General features: G+C 34.3%; 1 protein-coding gene and 1 long non-coding RNA gene across 3 annotated transcripts; both read right to left on the bottom strand.

Annotated features, from left to right (window-relative positions):
* Positions 1-385: 385 nt before the first annotated feature.
* LOC109085654 (endonuclease domain-containing 1 protein-like) lies at positions 386-7403 on the bottom strand. Its single transcript, XM_019100173.2, has 3 exons — positions 6955-7403; positions 6197-6464; positions 386-892 (listed from the first exon to the last, which is right to left on the bottom strand). The coding sequence occupies exons 1-3, from the start codon at positions 7261-7263 to the stop codon at positions 606-608; spliced, it is 864 nt and encodes a 287-aa protein (XP_018955718.2). The 5' UTR covers positions 7264-7403; the 3' UTR covers positions 386-605.
* Positions 1565-5229, bottom strand: LOC122140715. Of its 2 annotated transcripts, none has more exons than XR_006157309.1 (3): positions 5020-5229; positions 3814-3950; positions 1565-2068 (listed from the first exon to the last, which is right to left on the bottom strand). It is a non-coding gene; the product is annotated as an uncharacterized LOC122140715 (long non-coding RNA). The 2 variants fall into 2 exon arrangements; XR_006157310.1 differs by lacking the exon at positions 1565-2068 and adding an exon at positions 3025-3101.
* Positions 7404-22429: the final 15026 nt, after the last annotated feature.

The raw sequence follows: 22429 nt of genomic DNA, 5'->3' as shown, positions 1-22429 counted from the left end.
GAGTTCACAGGATGTGCGTGTGTGTGTGTGTGCGTGTTAAATATCAACATCTCTACTACTAAGCTATTTTCTAAAATTCAGGAAATCATAACAGCAACAAGTTAGGCTGGAGACTTGCACAACTATATCATAAATATTTACTTAAAGCCTGAAAAAAGCATTATCTGTGTCATTTTGTCAGAGAAAATTAATTTCTTCACTAAGATATTTTATGGCACTTCAAAAAAAAAAAATCTGCATTTAATGATAAAGACATCCTCAGACATTCTGCCTAAAATTTCTTTTATGTTTACCCAGTAGTGTCACAGATATAAAATAGTGTAAACAGATCAAGTTGGGACATAAAATCAAAGTCAAATCACTACAGAGGTTTGGATTAATCTGCATGATTTAAAAGCATTTATTTGTTTTGCATTACATAATGGTCAAAGAAATAACAGGGTCAGGGTGACTAGCAGAATTCTGTTACTGTTATTATATCATACCAACTTCAAATTTTAGCAAGCGTTTAAGCTTAAATGTGCATGACTCCAGGGATCATTTAGCTAGATAATCAGCTCCAAGCTGATACTGGAAATTTAATTAAGAACTTTCATCATTCTGCTTTATTCACTTTTTACAAAATTTGAACAGTCAACACCATGAAACAGTGTGGATGTTGAATTATATTTTTCCTTCATAAACTTCTGTAATTTCTCCAGGGATTTTGCATTGATTGTTTTTTCTTTTTTATCTTTGTTATCAGCCCAGTGAGCCTGGGACACCCATGTGCTGGTTTTGGAGTTATAGCAGCAGAACACTGTCCACATTGATGAGGGAATGTTGACTCTTTTGTTCAAGAGGTTGGCTTTGCTTGGCACAGCTCCTGTCAGCACATATGCCAAGATATTATCACACTCTTAGAAGAAAAGGTTCTATATAGAACCTTAAAAGGTTCTATCAGGCGCTACGTATTTGGAACCCCTAAAAGGTTCTATACAGAACCCTTTTTAAGGGTTCAATCAAAAGAACCCTTTAGGGTTCTATGTAGCCAGGAAAAAAGGTTCTATATAGAACCATTTAGGGGTTCATTCATTATCATTTGTTTTGTGGTTTCCAGATTAAATTTTTAATGTTTTTTTCATTATTATTTGTTTTAAAATGTAAAAGTGTAATTCACATAAAAAAGTCACCCATGAATACTGAAAAAAAGCACACCCAAAGTACATAGAATCAGTCATTTATTTATATTAACAAAATAATTACTATTACTGAAAGAATGCTACTGTAATTTCAAGTATTCAAGGCTTTAAATGTACAAATCAACACTAAAACATCAACCATTTAAAAAATATCTCATAAATAATGAAAATAGTTTCACCTACATCTACATATTACAAAGTAAGTCCATAAAATGTAAAAAATTACATTAATCTATCACTAATAAATAATGCAAATATACAGATTCATCTAAATTCCCATCAGTGTTAGAACAACATCAAGTCCCTCAAAACTACAAATCCATATTAATATAACTCACAATGGAAATATACAGATATAGAAGTACTTTCCAAATCTACAAATTCATATTAATATCACTCATAAAGAATGTGAATACATAGATTAAAATTCAGATCAGCATTTCAGAACATCAAGTACTTCAAATCTACAAATTTACATTAATATCACTCATAAAGAATTGTAATTACAGATTCAAATTCAGATCAGCATTTCAGAATAACATCAATCGCCTTATATTTACAAATTTACATTAGCACTATTCATGACATATCTAAGTATTATGATAATTGATTATACATTTTGAGCACTGCGACAGACAGTTTTTTTTTTTTTTTTTGGCTGCTGGAGAGTTTAAACAGGTAGTGCTCAACAAAATTCATCATGTGAGTGATGTGCTTGGGGTATTCCACACTGAATACGAAATAGCAAAGAGGCACTCCATTGCCTCCATCACATCCATTTCTGCGCTCACAATGTTGACACCCTCCATATTGATGCTGGCTCTTTTTGCATGGAGGGGGTTTGAAGCTTCATGAAAAACTATAGTCGGAGTTGGCTTTACTGATTCCTGCAAGTTGGAAAAACATAAATTATTTGTGAAATAACTTAGAATACAGTTGTCCCAAAAGTTAAAATTCCATCAAAAATGATCATTTAGTCAACCCCATTTTGCCCAAAATTTGCATGACTTTTCTGTGGTGAAAAACAAAAGGCAGAATGATAGCCTTAGTCATGTTTAAACTGCCTTTGCATACTTTCTTCCAAACAATTAGGGATGTGACTGACCATTTTTTACCACAGTGGTAAGGGCCAATTCACTGGCTAGGTTGCACACACTCAATCATGAGCACAGAAACTTCTTTTCAAGATCAATGCAATATTCATTAATAAAATAGCTTGGATAGCATACTGAAAAACTAAAAAAGCAACAATGTATCTGTTTTTGATTTAACTAAAATTGCAGCTTGATTATTGAAGAGACACTACACAAACATTATTCACACATGCAGTTCCTCACTTTCTCTCTGTTGTTAATTTAAATAAATGCAATCCGTTCAAGCTACATCATTTCTGTATCTGATTTAAAGCATGCAGAATGCTAGATCTATAGGCCTTTTGCCTCCACATCTTTCATTTAAATTGTGCAAATGTTTTTGTGAGAAACTGAGCAGCCCTTTCTCATTTTTAACATCTTTGTATTTCTCCTGATATTACAAAGCAAACTGTCAATAAGAGTAAAACATTCTTTATTAGAACATTTTTCAACAAGAGCAAGATGCATTTAATGCATTTAATGCAAGATGCAAGATTTTATTTAATTTTGTTGTCACATTCACAGAGTGAATTGTGGCTTTCAATTCTTTAAAATTATGTCATCTCAAAATATCTGCTCATCACAATGAATGTCATACAGTTTGGAACTCTAAAGTTCAGATAATTTTCTGAACCCCCCCCCCCCCCCCCCACCTCACCGCCCCGCCCCCCCCACCAAAACAAAGACATGACATATCAAAACTTACATTGGTCCAGACAGAAGAGAAACTTGCTGTTTTCTCTGAATAAAGATGGTAAGATTAGCAGTGCGGCATTTTTCTCCAAATCTGCAATATCAGTTTACACAAAAACAAAAAACAAAACAGGTTATTGGTACACACTCTATTTTAGCTGTGAAGGTTGTCTCGTTTTACATTACATTCACAGTGTTTTTGGAAACCCCATCAATTTGAATGTATAACAACATCTAAATAATAACATTATTATTTTGCTTATTTTTAAATTCAATTATTAATATATAAAGAGTGAAATATTACTGTAATTACTTTGTCAAATAAAAGATTAATATAATTTATTTTACACTTCACTTTCAAACATTAATCATTAATTAGTATGTGAGCAGAGCAGCATCCAAAATCAAAGTACTTCTGCTGAGATTCTGAAGTATGCTTACAATGGATACTTTACTACTCCATGAGACCACAGGAGAGGATTTATGAATGGCAGGGAAGCAATGCAACTGAGGTTGTAAAAAATAAAATAAAAAATTAAATACAAAATGTCTCAGTTCACATTACTTTAATCAACGATCTCTGTGTGCAAGTGTTTTGTGTGCATGTATGTCACTGAAAAGCAGCACATTAAACTTTAATTGTAATTAAACTGACTGGAACTACCTGTGAATCAAATTATTTTAATGCACACCTTTTAGCCAATCAGAATCAAATATTCAAAAACCATGGTATAAATAGATTTATTACAGTAACCGTTCAACAAACCAAGCAACTAATGGTAGTGTTAAGGAAAAAAAGAACATACTTTTTGTGTTTGTGTCAATTTGCTGAAGTAAACTGTTCAGCACATCCCTCTGACTTCCATGTCTAGCCACATTTAAGAGCAGTCTCTAGATTAAGATGAAGGTCCTTCCCAAACTGCATCTTCACTTCATGCAGCAGCTACCAAAAAAAGAAAGAAAGAAAGAAAGAAAGAAAGAAAGAAAGAAAGAAATATTCAATAAAATAATTTTGACTGTTTTTATTCATCCAAAAAAAATTAAAATACAGTGGAAATACTAAACTCAAAGGAAACAACACTAAAAACAAATACTCAAAAGTTGTGGAACCCAAAGAAATGGGAACATGTTCTGCATGTTGCTCAAAAACAAAGTATATTGTGTCCAGCAGAATTTTTTTTTTTTTTTTTTTTACCCAGTCATTTAAAAATAACACAATTCAGAGCTGTAACAACAATACCGTGATACAGTGAAACCGTGATATTTTTGCTTACGGTTATCATACTGTCAAAATCTCATACCGGACCATGCCTAGTTCCAGTTAACTGTTTGGTTACTGACATTCTTCAAAATATCTTCCCTTGTGTTCAGCAGAAGAAAGAAATTCATACAGTTCTGAAACAACTTGAGGGTGAGTAAAGGATGACAGAATTTTCATTTTAAAGTGAACTATCCCTTTAAGAAACAGCTTTAGAGACAGCCGTACCCTGGCCTGCTCCCAGTTCCTTAGACACCACTTGACTTGAAAATAAAATAATCATTCATAAAGTTTGAAAAGTTTGAAGTGAATCACAAGAGTGTTCACATTGGGCTGTCTACAATTATCTAGCATCTTAAAAGCATTCTGAGCCGAAGTGCGAGTAACGTTACATTTAACCACTAGCTGCAGGGGCGGTTCTAGGATTTCACCTTTAGGGGGGTCGATCAGTAAACAAGAGAGAATGATAAACTTTACTGAAGAAACAGCACTGGCCTGATCGTTCAGATAGCTGATTATAACTTTAGGGAGGCTGAGACGAAAAATATGGGGGTTGAAGCGCACCTAAAAAGGGTGTAGAACCGCCCCTAAGCTGAACGCACAAGCGCTCTGTTCTGTTCTGTAGGGCTGTTCTTCATGAGCATTAGGGTGTGCGGCCTAAAACTAGCTTAGAGCACTATCTGCAGTTAAAAACTAAGCTCAGGATCAGAAAACACAAAATTTAACAGTTTGCAACAAGCGCAGCAAAACTTACCGATGTAAGGCAACTTGTGACACTGTCGCGGTTCAGGCTCTTTCGTGTTTTAGTGTAAATCCGCTGTAGAAACATTGACAACTTCATTACTAATGGGTTTAAAGCTTATAACAAGTAAATTACATAAAAATCGATGTATTTCTCTGACTTACCACAATAATATTTCCGTCAGACCATCAATTTAAATCAGCAGACGGGGATCAGTCTCTTCTCGACTGTTGGAATTCAAAAACGTGCACTGCACTGGCGAGACAGCGCTGCGTGAATATGCTCGCGCAAATGCAAACAAATTGTTTACTTTGTAAAATTAATGAAAATAATGAGTTTATTACTTATTTTCGTTTATGTTTTGCTGTTCAACAGATAAAAAATTTAAATCCATAATGCAAAATTGTTTAGTTGCGGTACAATAATTTCACATAAATGACAAAGAATGAAATGAAAGAGCAGCAAACAAGGCTAAGTAAGACAAGACGAAAGCCTATTCAGCTATAAATGGCTTAGAATGAGCCCTTATGTTTGTTTTTGTACTGAGTAATTTCTTGTTATGATGATAATAATGATGATGATGATGACGACGAAGGTCAATATAGGGGTGTGCGATATAGCTAAATCTTCTGCGATAATATCGTATTTTTTTGTTGTTTTAACGATGTGTGCTTTAACATTATCAAAAACTAAACAAATCGTGCCTACAGAGTGCACGCATCTAGGCTAATGTAAAGTTACATGATGAAGTCTAGTTATACTAGTGGGCGTGTGCATTTTGAGTGCGTTCTTTCACTGCATTATTCAGTGTATTCAAATGCATTTATGAATACATGTGAATGATCACAAAATCCAAGATATGGGGGTTAGAAAATGTATATATTTATATCATTTTATGTAGTTAATCAATATCACATGAAGAGTGCCATTTCAGTTTTTCTCCTCCAAAAATCAGCATGATTAAAATTAAGTTACTACAACAGTTTAATAAACAATAATTTAATTACAACTACAAAATGTTGCAGAATAATGTAATATATGAATGAATAAAAGCCTAAAGAACCTTTGTGCCAAAAGGGTTCTTTCTTGTCATTATAGAACCCTTTTTAGCATAAAAGGTTCTTTGGAGTTGAGTAAAGAACCCTATGGTTCTATATAGAACCCCAATGAACCCTTTTTTCTAAGAGTGCAGAATTGTCACGGCAGTCAGAATTCATGGTATTTTTAACTGTTTGCTCCATTGGATTCCAGCTACCATTATTAAAGCTGTCATACTGTGGCGCAGTATTGGTCAGCGTAAATGTAGATTCAGCAGTGATACTATCAGTTGCATGACCACTGGGAAAAAAGTGACCGTGATTCACCAGAGTGCGAGTCGATGGGTTCTGTGCCCAGTAGTCTCCTGGGAAGGCCTGATTGACACATGGTTCACGCATTGCAGCATCATAGTCTTCAAGCTATAAACACAAAGATAATTTAGTTTCTGATTTCATCATATTCTATCCATATTTCTCTGTGTAGAAAGTAAATCCAGATAAGTAAAGCACAGACAAAATACTTTATTTAAGAAACAATAATATGGTTGTTAACACTTTACTTAAAGCATTTTTGTATAATACATTATAAAAGCAGTATTTAATGCATTTATTAATGCCTTGTAATGCACCTTATAATGCATTGTACAATCTCATGAATAATTGTTACCACAGTTAATAAATTATAACACTCAATTAATTGTTACACTATGCATTTTAAATTTGGTTATGATTATTTACGACAAGATATAATGTATTACAAGGCACATTAAGAAGAATTATAATGCATTAAAGCCTTTAATAACCCTTTATAATACATTATACATAAAAGCTTTAAGTAAAGTGTTACCTTATGGTTTCTCTCAAACATAACAGGAATAAAAAAAAATATAGAAACAGTAACAAACATCACCTGTGGCTCAATCATCCATGGAATACGTGGTTCCCCTTCATAACTCCCAGTATATCTGTAAGCTGAGAAAACGGGGATTTTTTTTTGTGTGTCGTAGAGAGTTGCAAATTTGTAAGCGTTTTGATATTTTTGACAGATTAGTTTGTAGCGATTGTTATCCTGTGAGACTGAATTTTCCAGAATGCCAGGAATAACTGGAGGCTGGCCATTTAAAAAGAAATCGCTGCATGTGCTGAATGAATTTACAACTTCAGTCTTGATGAAAGAAAAACCAAACACCAGCAGCATAGACACAGCAAGAAAACGCATCTTCACCTATGCTGATCTGACTCGCAAACCAAAAAAAGCTGATGTGGTTGCAGAAAGCTCTCACAAGTCAAACTCAAGCGTCTCTAAATGAACTCCCTGCTCTCATTTAAATAGTGCAACAACAGAGTCAACGCCTACATACACTCCCTACTAAGAGCTTTTACAGTTTTTGACATTTGCTAAGACACTAAACCCCATTCTCTGAACCAAATTCTCAATAGCCTAAACCAATTTGTCAAAGGAATCACAATAACACTTTATAATAACGTTCATTAATAAATCATTAACAAACACTATATAATGTTTAACTAACCATCACTTAATATATATTCAGAAATCTACAAATATACGATAATGTGCTTGTTAATGGTAATTAATTAACTTATTAAACATTGACAAATGACTAACAGATCATCAACTAATGTACAATTAAATGCTTACAAGTACCTCTTACCTTCGTTATCTCTCGAATTTCAGCATTCCTCCCCCACCATGACCCCGCACCTTCAGCTAGTTTCTACCCCAGCACGGGAGAAGCACTCGGGGGGAGCGCTTTTGGGCCAGGCTGGACACCGAGCTCGGACCCCTCTCCTTCGACAGGGGGAGTGTGCCCCTGGCTCGGGAGTCTTGCCAAGCTCGGAGCTCTCTCCCTGGACAGCTCGCCAAATACACATAACCTTTATTTAATTATATGTAAGTGTGGACTCGTGAAATATCAACATCACTACTTCTAAGCCATTTTCTAAAATTCAGGAAATCATAACAGCAACAAGTAAGGCTGAAGACATGCACTACTATTGTGAACCAAAAATCATTATTGATATAAGACTAGGAAATACTTAAAAATAAAAATTTGTAATATACAGTGGAATATAAAACTTTTGATGTGTTAATGCTGATCTAGAGAGAAAGAAGAGCATTAACATAACTGCAATGCTTGTTTAAGGAAATATTCCTAGACTGAGACTTGAATTTCTCTGTTGAGTTCACCACATTTCCATTCGGCTGCCAGATGAGACCAAACATGAAGGTAGATAGACCTTACCAATAGCATACTGTGATGATGAAGAGCATTTTCCCATGTTTAATTCACGTTTACATTGAAACTTTATTATTGTTATACTAGTTCAGTAAAGAGTTGCACTCATATTCACTCAGCCCTACAGTTTTAGTGATTTTTTAGTGGTTATTTTAAATATCATCATCTCGATCCTCTTGTTGATGAAATGACTGTGCCACATCAGGGGCGGACTGGCCATCTGGAATATAGGGTCTTTTCACAGTGGGTCGACATACTCTGAGGCCGCTACTGTGGACCATCATGCAGGGATAGTGGCGCATCGGTTTGTCTTATGTATTGACATCATAAACCCAATCGCAATGCACCATAGACAGAATGATGAAGTATCTTGCTCCTCCTATATATTGCTTCACCCCTGGAAATATGAGGAAATATTATGAAGTCTGTAAACAGGATGTTAACATAGGCCAGAGAAGGAACAAGATAAATACAGGTGCAAAAAAAAAAAAAAAAAAAATCATGATCAGTGCATTTCTAGTTTTTATAGATAGCCTTCAGGTTAATTTCCTCAAACAGTCATAACTTTGACTGACTAACAGCATGTCAAGTGTGAGTAAGTACACATGTCCATTTGAACTGGTATACACAGAAGGTATATACAAAGTGTTAGTGTGTACTTGTTATTCCCTACGTTGTGGGGTTCAAATGTGTGTGTGTGTGTGTGTGTGTGTGTGTGTGTGTGTGTGTGTGTGTGTGTGTGTGTGTGTGTGTGTGTGTGTGTGTGTGTGTGTGTGTGTGTGTGTGTGTGTGTGTGTGTGTGTGTGTGTGTGTATTTTGAAAGACAGATTATATATATAAGGGTACTGTCCCACTGGATCAATTCAGATGGTGGGCCATTTGGACCAAAAAATGCCAGGGCTGATTTTCTGTCCCAGTTCAGCCCTGGTGACTATCCTGAGCTGTCATGTCAAATATATCTATATCATGCTTTTAAGATTCCCGAAAATGTACTACAACATTAGGTTAACAAATTAGGTTGTTTATTAAAAAAAAAGGATTGAGCTGATGATATTTAAAATAACCACTAAAAATCACTAAAACTGTAGGGCTGAGTGAATATGAGTGCAACTCTTTACTGAACTAGCATAACAATAATAAAGTTTCAATGTAAACATGTGAATTAAACATGGGAAAATGCTCTTCATCATCACAGTATGCTATTGGTAAGGTCTATCTACCTTCATGTTTGGTCTCATCTGGCAGCCGAATGGAAATGTGGTGAACTCAACAGAGAAATTCAAGTCTCAGTCTAGGAATATTTCCTTAAACAAGCAGTTATTTTAATGCTCTTCTTTCTCTCTAGATCAGCATTAACATATCAAAAGTTTTATATTCCACTGTATATTTATTATTTACTTTTTTATTTATTATATTACCTTGTTTTATGTTGTATCAATAATGATTTTTGGTTCACAATAGTAGTGCACATCTCCAGTCTTACTTGTTGCTGTTATGATTTCCTGAATTTTAGAAAATGGCTTAGTAGTAGAGATGTTGATATTTAACATGCACACACACACACGCACATCCTGTGAACTCACAGACCTTAAAATTAGAGCTTGAGTGTTAAGTTTCCTTTCATCATCTACTCACCAACCCTTCTACATATAGTCGTGTTTAGTGCATTTGCATTTTAGAAAATCAGTTGAAATCTACATAGCTTCCATCTGTTTATAGTTTTATACTGTTTATATACGTACTGTATGTATGTATGTATGTTTAATTATTTTCTTAAAGCCTGAAAAAAGCATTATCTGTGTCATTTTGTCAGAGAAAATAATTTTTTTCCCTAAGATATTTTATGGCACTTCAAAAAAAAAAAAAAAAAAAAAAAGGTTGATTTTTGAAGCATGACAGTAAAAATCTGCTTTTAATGGTAAAGACGTCCTCAGACATACTACCTAAAATTTCTTATGTTTTCCCAATAGTGTCACAGATATAAAACAGTGTAAACGGATCATGTTGGGACATAAAAACAAAGTCAAATCACTACAGAGGCTTGGATTAATCTGCATGATTTAAAAGCATTTATTTGTTTTGCATTACATAATGGTCAAAGAAATAACAGGGTCAGAGTGACTAACAGAATTCTGTTACTGTTATTATATCATACCAACTTCAAATTTTAGCAAGCGTTTAAGCTTAAATGTGCATGATTTCAGGGATCATTTAGCTAGATAATCAGCTCCGAACTGATACTGGAAATGTATTTAATAAAGGACCTGCATCATTCTTGCTTTATTTACTTTTTTAAAAATTTGGAACAGTCAACACCATGAAACAGTGTGGGTACTGAAACTGAAAGATATTTTTCCTGCATAAACTCCTGTAAATTCTTCAGGGGTTTTGCATTAATTGGGTTTTCCTCATTTTGTTCATCTTTGTTATCAGCCCAGTGAGCCTGGGACACCCATGTGCTGGTTTTGGAGTTATAGCAGCAGAACACTGTCCACATTGATGAGGGAATGTTGACTCTTTTGTTCAAGAGGTTGGCATTGCTTGGAACAGCTCCTGTCAGCACATACGCCGAAATATTTTTAGAATTGTCACAGCAGTCAGAATTCATGGTATCTCTAACTGTTTTCTCCATTTTAATCCAGCTACCATTATTAAAGCTGTCATACTGTGGCGCAGTATTGGTCAGCGTGAATGTAGATTCAGCAGTGATACTATCAGCTGCATGACCACTGGGAAAAAAGTGACCGCGAGTCAAGTTACCGCTAGTCGATGCGTTCTGTGCCCAGTAGTCTCCTGGGAAGGCCTGATTGACACATGGTTCACGCATTGCAGCATCATCATCTTCTTGCTATATATAAAAAGATAGTTTATTTTTTTTATTTTTTCATAATTCTATCCATATTTATTTCTCTGTGTAGAAAATAAACCCAGATAAATAAAGCACAGACAAAATAAATTTTTAAGACACAATAATATGGTTGTTAACACTTTACTTAAAGCCTTTTTGTATAATACATTATAAAAGCAGTATTTAATGCATTTATTAATGCCTTGTAATGCACCTTATAATGCATTATACAATGTCATGAATAATTGTAACCACAGTTAATACATTATAACACTCAATGAATTGTTACACTATGCATTTTAAATTTGGTTATGATTATTTACGACAAGATATAATGTATTACAAGGCACATTAAGAAGAATTATAATGTATTAAAGCCTTTAATAACCCTTTATAATACATTATACATGAAAGCTTTAAGTAAAGTGTTACCTTATGGTTTCTCTCAAACATAACAGGAATAAAAAAAATTAGAAACAGTAACAAACATCACCTGTGGCTCAATCATCCATGGAATACGTGGTCTCCCTCTACAACTCCCAGTATATCTGTAAGCTGAGAAAACGGGGATCTTTTTTTGTGTGTCGTAGAGAGTTGCAAATTTGTAAGCGTTTTGATATTTTTGACAGATTAGTTTGTAGCGATTGTTATCCTGTGAGACTGAATTTTCCAGAATGCCAGGAATAACTGGAGGCTGTCCATTTAAAAAGAAATCGCTGCATGTGCTGAATGAATTTACAACTTCAGTCTTGATGAAAGAAAAACCAAACACCAGCAGCGTAGACACAACAAGAAAACGCATCTTCACCTATGCTGATCTGACTCGCAAACCAAAAAAAGCTGATGTGGTTGCAGAAAGCTCTCACAATTCAAACTCAAGCGTCTCTAAATGAACTCCCTGCTCTCATTTAAATAGTGCAACAACAGAGTCAACGCCTACATACACTCCCTACTACGAGCTTTTACAGTTTTTGACATTTGCTAAGACACTAAACCCCATTCTCTGAACCAAATTCTCAATAGCCTAAACCAATTTGTCAAAGGAATCATGATAATACTTTATAATAACTTTCATTAATAAATCATTAACAAACACTATATAATGTTTAACTAACTATCACTTAATATATATTCAGAAATCTACAAATATACGATAATGTGCTTGTTAATGGTAATTAATTAACTTATTAAACATTGACAAATGACTAACAGATCATCAACTAATGTAAGTTGAAATGCTTACAAGTACCTCTTACCGTCGTTATCTCTCGAATTTCAGCATTCCTCCCCCACCATGACCCCGCACCTTCAGCTAGTTTCTACCCCAGCACGGGAGAAACACTCGGGGGGAGCGCTTTTGGGCCAGGCTGGACACCGAGCTCGGACCCCTCTCCTTCGACAGGGGGAGTGTGCCCCTGGCTCGGGAGTCTTGCCAAGCTCGGAGCTCTCTTCCTGGACAGCTCGCCAAATACACATAACCTTTATTTAATTATATGTAAGTGTGAACTCGTGAAATATCCACATCTCTACTACTAAGCCATTTTCTAAAATTCAGGAAATCATAAGAGTAACAAGTAAGGCTGAAGACATGCACTACTATTGTGAACCAAAAATCATTATTGATATAAGACTAGAAAATACTAAAAAAAAAAGATGTAATTTACAGTGGAATATAAATCTTTTGATGCTAATGCTGATCTAGAGAGAAAGAAGAGCATTAACATAACTGCAATGCTTGTTTAAGGAAATATTCCTAGACTGAGACTTGAATTTCTCTGTTGAGTTCACCACATTTCCATTCGGCTGCCAGATGAGACCAAACATGAAGGTAGATAGACCTTACCAATAGCATACTGTGATGATGAAGAGCATTTTCCCATGTTTAATTCACGTTTACATTGAAACTTTATTATTGTTATACTAGTTCAGTAAAGAGTTGCACTCATATTCACTCAGCCCTACAGTTTTAGTGATTTTTAGTGGTTATTTTAAATATCATCATCTCGATCCTCTTGTTGATGAAATGACTGTGCCACATCAGGGGCGGACTGGCCATCTGGAATATAGGGTCTTTTCACAGTGGGTCGACATACTCTGAGGCCGCTACTGTGGACCATCATGCAGGGATAGTGGCGCATCGGTTTGTCTTATGTATTGACATCATAAACCCAATCGCAATGCACCATAGACAGAAATGATGAAGTATCTTGCTCCTCCTATATATTGCTTCACCCCTGGAAATATGAGGAAATATTATGAAGTCTGTAAACAGGATGTTAACATAGGCCAGAGAAGGAACAAGATAAATACAGGTGCAAAAAAATAAATAAAAAAATAAAAATACATTTTGTCGATGGCCTACCAGTTAATTTCCTCAAACAGTCATAACTTTCGTATACTTTAAGTATAACAGTAGCAAACTTTGAGTACACAACTAGTTTACCTCTATGTTTTGTACTGCAATTATACTAAAAGTGAACTTATAGGTTTACTGATAGTTTACTAATTAAATACTTTGTACACTTTGAAGTATAGTCTCAGTAAACTACTAGTTTAGTAGTTTTATACTGCAAGTATACTCATAAGTTTTCTTATGTTAAGGGAACTTTACATCATACTTTAAGAATGCTACTATGTCCCCATTTAGGTTTTAATTTGTATTTATTTTGTTATATGAATATCTGAACATACAAATCATCCAAAGAAAGAACTGGGTATCTGCTTGTAAACAAAAACATTCTATTCTAGCTTCATGCATTCTTTTTTTTAAACACTTCAATGTGGGTAAGGTTAATAAAAAATAAAGAAATAACATTTTGAACAAAAAGCTGAAAAAAGACTATGAATTGGATTCAGAATGATAATCAAAACGTAGATGGAGTCGATCAACACCCCAAACCTTGACTGTAATTATTACCTCTTCATCGATTTACATTTTATTCCATAATGTTACAGTTTTGATGCTGTTTCATGTCAGATGATTGTGTTACATGTGTTAGTATCTGTTGTTTCTTCTTCTTCTTCACACGTGGGTTTTTTTTTTTTTTTTTTTGGAAATTCTGTACAGAATATGTGTACTAGCGCCCTCTACCATATATAAAGAAACCACGGATTCTAGGAGCACAAGTATAGCTCAAATATATTTGGACTTTTTGTAAGTATGTCAAGTATACTTAAATGTCATTTTAAGTATATTTCTGAGGAGTACATAAATCCCATTTCTGAGAAGTACATAAAAAGTAAACTAAAAGCATACTTTCCTATTTTTAGTTTAAAAGAAGTATACTAATAGCACACTTGAATAAACTTCTTTTTCGTAAGGGCTATTTGCATTCATGTCAAAGAAATTAATATCAGATGCAATTCAGCAACACAACAGAATATGTAAATGCACGGATGTATTATTACAAGTATAACAATTATACAGCATTGCTAAAAATGCTTCAGTGTGTTCAGCTTTTTCACATAAAAAATGTTTCATTTATTCTATAATTAGCTATTAGATATATATGACCAGAAATCACTTCAACATCAGCTAAACACCAAGCTGGCACGCTGTCACAAAATCAAGACTGAGGAGACACCAAAAAAGGTGTCTTTATTTCCACTTTTCACCACAAACTAAAGCAGGCAATGTCTGGCATTTTCAACATCATTAATTGCTATCTATAATAACTGAAGTTGATGCCAACTTTGTTCTTTGAGATTATGTACACAGGGCTCAAAATTTGTTGAACAGTTAGTAAAATGGAAACGATCTATAATAATAATAAAATGGAGTGTTATTCCTTCTATTCTCCAAAAGAGGACGCTATTAAAGCACTACTACAACTTGACCAATTGAATCTTTTGTGAATTAATCAGAAAATTCACATCAGAAATGTAATCTAGTCACATGAACCTCAAAATAATTAAATTAAGCAAGTTTCATTTAGCTGGCTGGATGCGAAATGATCAATAAGTGAACAATGAAAAACAAGTTTAGTGGCAAGATGCTGCAGCAGCCTAACTATGCATTTAGTCTTCAAGAACATTGTAAGAGTTGTATTATATTTGAATTACATTTGATGATGACATTTATATACTGATATCATAACTAAACTCCATATGAAGTTAAATTCCAAATTAGTCTGTTCATTCAGGCTGTAAAAACACTTAATTCTACTTGTAATTGTTTTTTTTCTCTTAGCCATTTCCCCTTAAAACTATAAACTGATGATAGTTGTGTAGATTTCAACTCATTTTCAGAATTAGAAATTCAATTATTCAAATTACCACTCTACATTGTGTAGGACTGTCTTGTGCAATATGATTGGTTGGTGTATGCATGAAAAACAGGCATCAGTCATGAATTACATAATATTTTAAAATATCTCAGAATCAGAATTTGCTTTATTCCCCAAGTGTGCGCAGACACACAAGGATTTTTTTGTTTGTTTGTTTTGTTTTTTAAGGTGCTCTTGGAACATGCATACATACATACATATCTGACATGAGAACAGAAAACATTAAATAGTAAGACTTAACAATAAATAATAATACTGTGTATGAATCTGGACAGAAGATTTGTGTACATATTTGTGCATCATTTACTCTATATACAGTCATGGCCAAAAGTTTTGGCAGTGAGATCAATATTGTGTTTTGCAAAGTTTGCTGTTTCAGTATTTGTAGATTTCTATGGTATACTGAAAAACAATGATCAGCATATCATAAGTTTTAAAGGCTTTTATTGCCAAAAAATATATATAATGAGTCAATATTTAGAATGTTGACCCTAGTTTTTTCATAACCTCTTCAACTGGCTCTGGCATGCTGGATATTAGCTTCTGGGCCAAATCCTGACTGATGGCGATCCATTCATGCCTTGTTAGTTATTGGAGTTGATCACAATTTGTGGGCTTCTGCTTGTCCACTCACCTTTTGAGGACTTGCCACAGGTTCTCTATGGGATTGAGATCCGGGGAGGTGCCTGGCCACGGATCCAAAATTTCAATGTAATGATCTTCGAGTAACTTCTTTATCACTCTTGCTTTGTGACATGGTGCTCCATCATGCTGGAAGATGCACAGATCATCATTAAATTGCTCATGGATCGTTGGAAGAAATAGCTCTTGCAGGACGTTTTGATAGCATTCTTTATTCATGGCAGTGTTTTTGGGCAGAATTATGAGAGAGCCCACTCCCTTGGTTGGTCGGAAGGGAGCTTCACCAGAGAAAATAACTTTGCAGAATTTCAGTCTGTCTTTGACGTTTTTCTTGGAGAGAAGTGGCTTCTTTGCTGCCCTTCTTGACACCAGGCCGTAGTCCAAAAGTCTTGGCCTCACTGTGTGTGCAGATGCTCTCACACCAACCTGCTGCCATTCCTGAATAAGTTCTGCACTGCTGGAGACACGATTATGTAGCTGACTCCTCAGGAGGAGACCGTCCTGGCGCTTGCTGGACACTCTGGGACGTCCTGAAGACTTCTTCACTGCAGTCGAACCTCTCTCCTTGAAGTTCTTGATGATCCAGTAAATGGTTCTTTCAGTATTCTTTCAATATTCTTTGTAGCAATTTCCTTGCATGTGAGGACATTTTAATGCAAAGCGATGATGGCTGCACATGTTTCTTTGGACGTAACCATTGCTAAGAACACAATGACTGGAAGCACATCTTCTCTCCTTTTATTTCAATCAGTCTGCTCTTACAATCTAATTAGTATGACAGTGATTTTACATGACTACTCATTCACACTTTCACATGTGCTGCTGATATGATTAGTCAATTAATGTGAGCTGGTCATTTTGTGTCATGATCAAAAACAGTAAAATTAGTTTTAGAAATTTATGTCACTGCCAAAATCGTATGGCCATGACTGTATAGCTGTATAAAGAGATATGCATATGTATTTACATAATACTTGAGAAAGTAATTAGAAATGGAGGATGAATTACAGAAATGAATTACAGAACGCAGGTGAATGAAATGAATTCCTTTGTTAACCGTTTAAGCTGGTGATGGCATGGGGGAAAAAAAAAAATTTATGCCCAGATGTTCTAGTGCACAGAGATCTGTAGCGTCTGCTTGAGGGGAGAAGTGCAAACAGGTTGTGTTCCAGGTGAGAGGGGTTTGTGATGTTACCTGCCTGTTTCTTGAGTTGTACTAGTCCAACAAACCCTCCCTTGACTGGCTTTTACTGGATTAACATAAGAGATCTGAAAGACCCTAACAGTAAATAAAAGGAACACATCCCTTCCAAATAACTTTCTAAACTGCATACTAGAAATATGCAAAGTTAATTAATTAATTAGTTATTGCTCAGGGTTTGTGCTTCTAAAGCTCAGAAGAATTAATGGAGATGTCAATTATATTTAAGCCCAAATTTGGCTAATCTAAATTAAATAAATTAAAAAGTAAAATAGAATAAGTACAGTATAATATAATATAATATAATATATTATATTGTTAATGTACTGTTTACGACACCGATAATGTTTCTTGAGCAGAAAATCAACATATTAGAATGATCTCTGAAGGATCATATGACTCTGATGACTGGATTAATGATGCTAAAAGTTCAGCTTTGCCATCACAGAAATTAATTTATTCAAATACAAAGCAGCTATTTTAAATTTGAACAATATTTCACAATATTACTGTCTTTTTCATCAAATAAATGCAGCTTTGGTGAGCATTAGAGATGTATTACTTAATACAAAATGATTTTTAACATGCAGCACTGCTTTGGCTCTTGTTATCATCATATATCAGAAGCAGGATTTTGAGTCCATCAGTTAAACAGCAGCACCACGGACAGCTCCAGAAGACCACATTGAAGAAAGTAACTTAGTCCATCAGCAAAAAAAAAAAAAAAAAAAAAAAAATTATTTTGAAAACTAAACCTCACATACCACATCTACTACTAAAACTACTTACTTTTTTATCTTAGAGATTTACTAAGATTAAATCACTTTAAAAAGGTTTCATCAGATTATAAAATGTGATAATCTCTACTTGCATCATATGTGTTTGACAATAGTGAGGTTAGTGGCTAACAATGAGAAACTAATAACTAATAACTAACAAGGTTACTGATTTTTCCTCAGCAGTGCAGTTTTCTGCATGGTTAAAATAATAACAATGCATGACAATTCAGATTTCATTCCTTCATCAAACGACAAATGCTGTCAAAGCAAAGGCTGTTTTTTATAAGTTAATTGCTGCTGAAAACAATACAGATCTTTTTTTATTATTATTCTTTTTAATAAAAGCTGTATTTTAAATTTGTATCATTAGGAACTGACCTTTAGGGGGAAAAATTGCTTTAAATTGTTTTGCCATTAAATAAGGCTCAAATATCTTTAGACATTTTTAAGCTTGATATTTTCTATTGTGAATGCAACATGCTTAAAGTGTGACTTCTTAAAGAAATTTCTGCTGACAATGATGTTTTCAAAGACACAAGCATGTTGTACAAGCTTGAAAGATAATATTTTGTGCAGATAAACATCTCTGATTCCACTTTAAAAATAGAATAGAATAGAATAGAATACATTTGAGTTGTACAATTGAGATTAAGAACTATTAAGTCAATAGGGGCCACCAAAACCAAATGAAAAAAATAAGACCATAACCTAAAGGCAAAATGGTTGTGATCTAGAAGGGGAAAAGAGCATATTTTGCGTATTTAGCATAATATTAAGCATATTATCCTCAGTGCTTGTAATGGGATAGGGTGGTTGTTTGTTGGTGTTTCTTTTTATTTTTATTTATTTATTTATTTATTTTTTGGATACACAAAAATGACAACTCTGTTGTTAATTACGCACCCTCATGTCATTCCAAACCCATAGGACCGCTTAGTCCATCTTTAGTCTCATGAGACCGCTTAGTCTGATCTTTTGTTCACCACAAGAGGACGCTTTTACAACAGTAATACAACTTGACATATGTAATAGAAGACATACGCACATTTTTTTTTATTTATACATTTATGAAAAACACTTGAAAGATTTTAGCCCATGCATCCATAATTTTTTATATAATATCTGATTACATTCAGTGTAAAATAAGCAAAATAATAATTAATACCACAAATGTAATTGGGATAATTTAATGATTTTTCTAGGATTATATTGATTCTTTTAATTGATTATATTAGTCAAATATTCAGTATCTTAATTAGTATACATTTTAATATACAGTGGTTTACAACTGCCTCGGATGTTTGAGTGGCTAACACTTTTCTTTCTTATTTTTCACCTGCCACCATTCACCTCATCATCTACCATATAAAAGCAGTTGCCTTTCACTCCCTTATTGTCTAGTCTTGTTGTTGGTATTTCCTTCATGTTATGGAATACACTTCCCTGCTCCTTACCAGTTTACCTGAATCACCATGTCCAGATCCACCTTCCAGAGAATCCTCCATCTGTCTGCTCTATGAGCCCTCGAACCCAGAATGGGATTATTGAACCAAGTTTTTCTGAGATAGGTCCAATTAACTTTCTTAAAAGACGTTATGTTCACCTGAGTTTTATGAAGCTAACTTTAGTTTTAGTTTCCTGTGGATGAAGATAGACCGTTTACGTTCCCAGATACTTCATTAAGTTATTAAGATTAATAACTTAAGTTATTAAGATTAATAGATTAAGATACTTCATTAATGGTGTTATGTTGAATTCTGAACTTGCCTGATTTCCGTTTCTGATCCCAGTATCAATAAACCTGCTGAACCCACTTACCTGTGACCTCTGTTCTCTGTACCGTGACAGTAGATATATTTATTTAAGCACGTCACATCAAACATGCTCATATCATTGATTACTCATGCTCATATCATTGATCTCAATATGGTCACGCTTTGATATGGAGCAAAAAGACAAAGATGGGACACACAGGTAAAAGCAAATTCCATAAAAACAGCACTGTAGGTCACAACAGATCCTCTTTACCATGCAAAAAAAAAAAATGATCTTGTCCTGCCAAGCTCATAGAAGGACATCTGTTCAGGTTTCTCACAACTAAATAACCTAATCCTTGCCTCTCATTACTTCATTTTGAAACTCATTTTTGTGAACGCTAAACTGAAAACTTAAAATACGGTTTAAATTGTTCTTTGAATATGCAAATGAGATTCCCAGCCTTCAAGATATGGTGGCAGCATAAATATTTGCACCATATTGAGTATCACGATGAGAAACAAAATTGCAAGATACTAAAATACTACAGAAATAGTGCGATATACACAGATCATGTCACTTACGACAAGTCAGATCTTAATTTGAGGGCTTGGGTGAATTATAAGTAGTGCTGACTCAAAATGCAGAATAAATATGTGGCATGTTTGATATGTGTGAAAGAAAACTAACACTCAAACTCTATTTTTTAAGTCTGTGGATTCACAGCGGTAGATGTGTGTATCTGTGTTAAAGATCAATTCTGCTGGTAAATTAAGCACGCAAGAACAGATGCTGATTGACTTGCGAGACTTTCTGCAAATAAATGGAATAGCATGGAAAATGTGATTAATGAGAGAATGAATAAGTATTGCTATGATGATAATGATAATAACAGAGTTTTAGCCTATGTGCTGACTGGAGTAATACCTGATGATACTAAACTGAATGAGAAAGTGAACATTCCTTCTTACATGTGGATGGCATTTTGCTGCTACAACAGAACAGAAAACTCATGGGTCTCACAAGCTTATTGGGCCCAAAAATGTTGAAGACATCAATAAAGGCAAAACTATCAGTTAAAAGAGCCTGCAGGAAATAGGTGAATTTCTGAGTCAAACATGGAAGAAAAAAAGTAAAGCTGTTTAATAACAGCTGTACAAAAAAGACGTACAACCCACTGAAAGAGGCAGAAGGATCCAAAAATCACTGAATTATCATGTATTCTGTTTGTAGGATTAGACATCTGAAATTCTTTTATTTAACTCTTCTGAAATTCTAACTAGGCATTTTACTATCCTGTTTTTAACTAGCATGGTAGTTTTAGCTTATATACTTTTTTTTTTTTTTTAAATACAGTGCTTTGAAAACTCCAGTCTTTTTTTCTAATAAAGCTTATGCAAATGTTAACATGTAAAACATTAAAAATCTTATTGATCAAAAACTGTTGAGGTTATATAGATTGCAGAAATTTTATATTGTAATGTTTTATATAACATTTCTGTCCCCCTCAATTCTGAAAAGATGTCTATGCCCCTGTGTAGAAGTGCTAGGTGAGTAGATGATGAAAGGAAACTAACACTCAAGCTCTAATTTTAAAGTTTTTGAGTTCACAGGATGAGTGTGCATGTGTCCATGCGTGTGTGCATGTTAAATATCAACATCTCTTCTACTAAGCTATTTTCTAAAATTCAGGAAATCATAACAGCAACAAGTAAGGCTGGAGACGTGCACAACTATATCATCCACATAAATATTTACTTAAAGCCTGAAAAAAGCATTATATGTGTCATTTTGTCAGAGAAAATTAATTTCTTCACTAAGATATTATATGGCACTTTAAAAAAGGGTTGATTTTTGAAGCATGGCAGTAAAAATCTGCATTTAATGGTAAAGACATCATCAGACATACTGCCTAAAATTTCTTTTGTGTTTTCCCAGTAGTGTCACAGATATAAAACAGTGTAAACAGATCATGTTGGGACATAAAAAAATTGGAATTTGAAGATCAAGGTAAATTGTACTTAATTTGTGTTCCGGGAAACATACAAGTATCTTCTGTTGCTTGCGAAGGGCAGAGCTAAATGGAAAAAAAAATTATATTTCAACAAAATAAGAAAAATTTGGCCATCTTCATCATGTTCAAAAGTTTTCACCCCCCAACTCTTAATGCATCTTGTTTCCTTCTGGAGCATCTGTGAATGTTTGAACCTTTTTTAATAGTTGTGATGGAGTGCCTCAATTGTCCTCAGTGTGAAAAGATGTATCTCAAAATCATACAGTCACCGCTGGAAACAGTTCAAATATGCAAAGATGCTGGAAAACTGAAGAATCTGCAGGACCTTAAAGATTTTTTCTGAAGAACAGTTCTCAGTTTAACTGTTCAGAACAAACAAGACTCATGCACAACCATCACAAAACAGAAAGACAGTCGTGGATCATCCAGGTAACCACACACTGTATTAAGAACCAAGGGTTCCCAAACTTTTGCATGGGGTTACATTTTTGGGTGAACTATCCCTTTAAATAAAAATTTTAAGACTGCTACAGTTAATGAATAATATAAATGTTATGTGCACTATTTCAAGTCTTGTGAAGCAAATATAGTAGGTTTTTGTG

Source organism: Cyprinus carpio, chromosome B19, assembly GCF_018340385.1.
Source record: "Cyprinus carpio isolate SPL01 chromosome B19, ASM1834038v1, whole genome shotgun sequence".
Classification (NCBI taxonomy): domain Eukaryota; kingdom Metazoa; phylum Chordata; class Actinopteri; order Cypriniformes; family Cyprinidae; genus Cyprinus; species Cyprinus carpio.
The sequence above is the reverse complement of the archived record's forward strand: the minus strand, read 5'-3'. Positions and strand labels throughout refer to the sequence as shown.

What these genes read in the sequence shown, in the direction of transcription:
- LOC109085654 (XM_019100173.2), bottom strand. Translation starts at nt 7,263, where the DNA reads ATGCGTTTTCTTGCTGTGTCTATGCTGCTGGTGTTTGGTTTTTCTTTC. An exon ending in CATGGATGATTGAGCCACAG is followed by an intron (nt 6,465 to 6,954) that starts GTGATGTTTGTT and finishes TTGTGTTTATAG; the next exon opens with CTTGAAGACTATGATGCTGC. An exon ending in TGACTGCCGTGACAATTCTG is followed by an intron (nt 893 to 6,196) that starts CACTCTTAGAAA and finishes TCTAAGAGTGTG; the next exon opens with ATAATATCTTGGCATATGTG.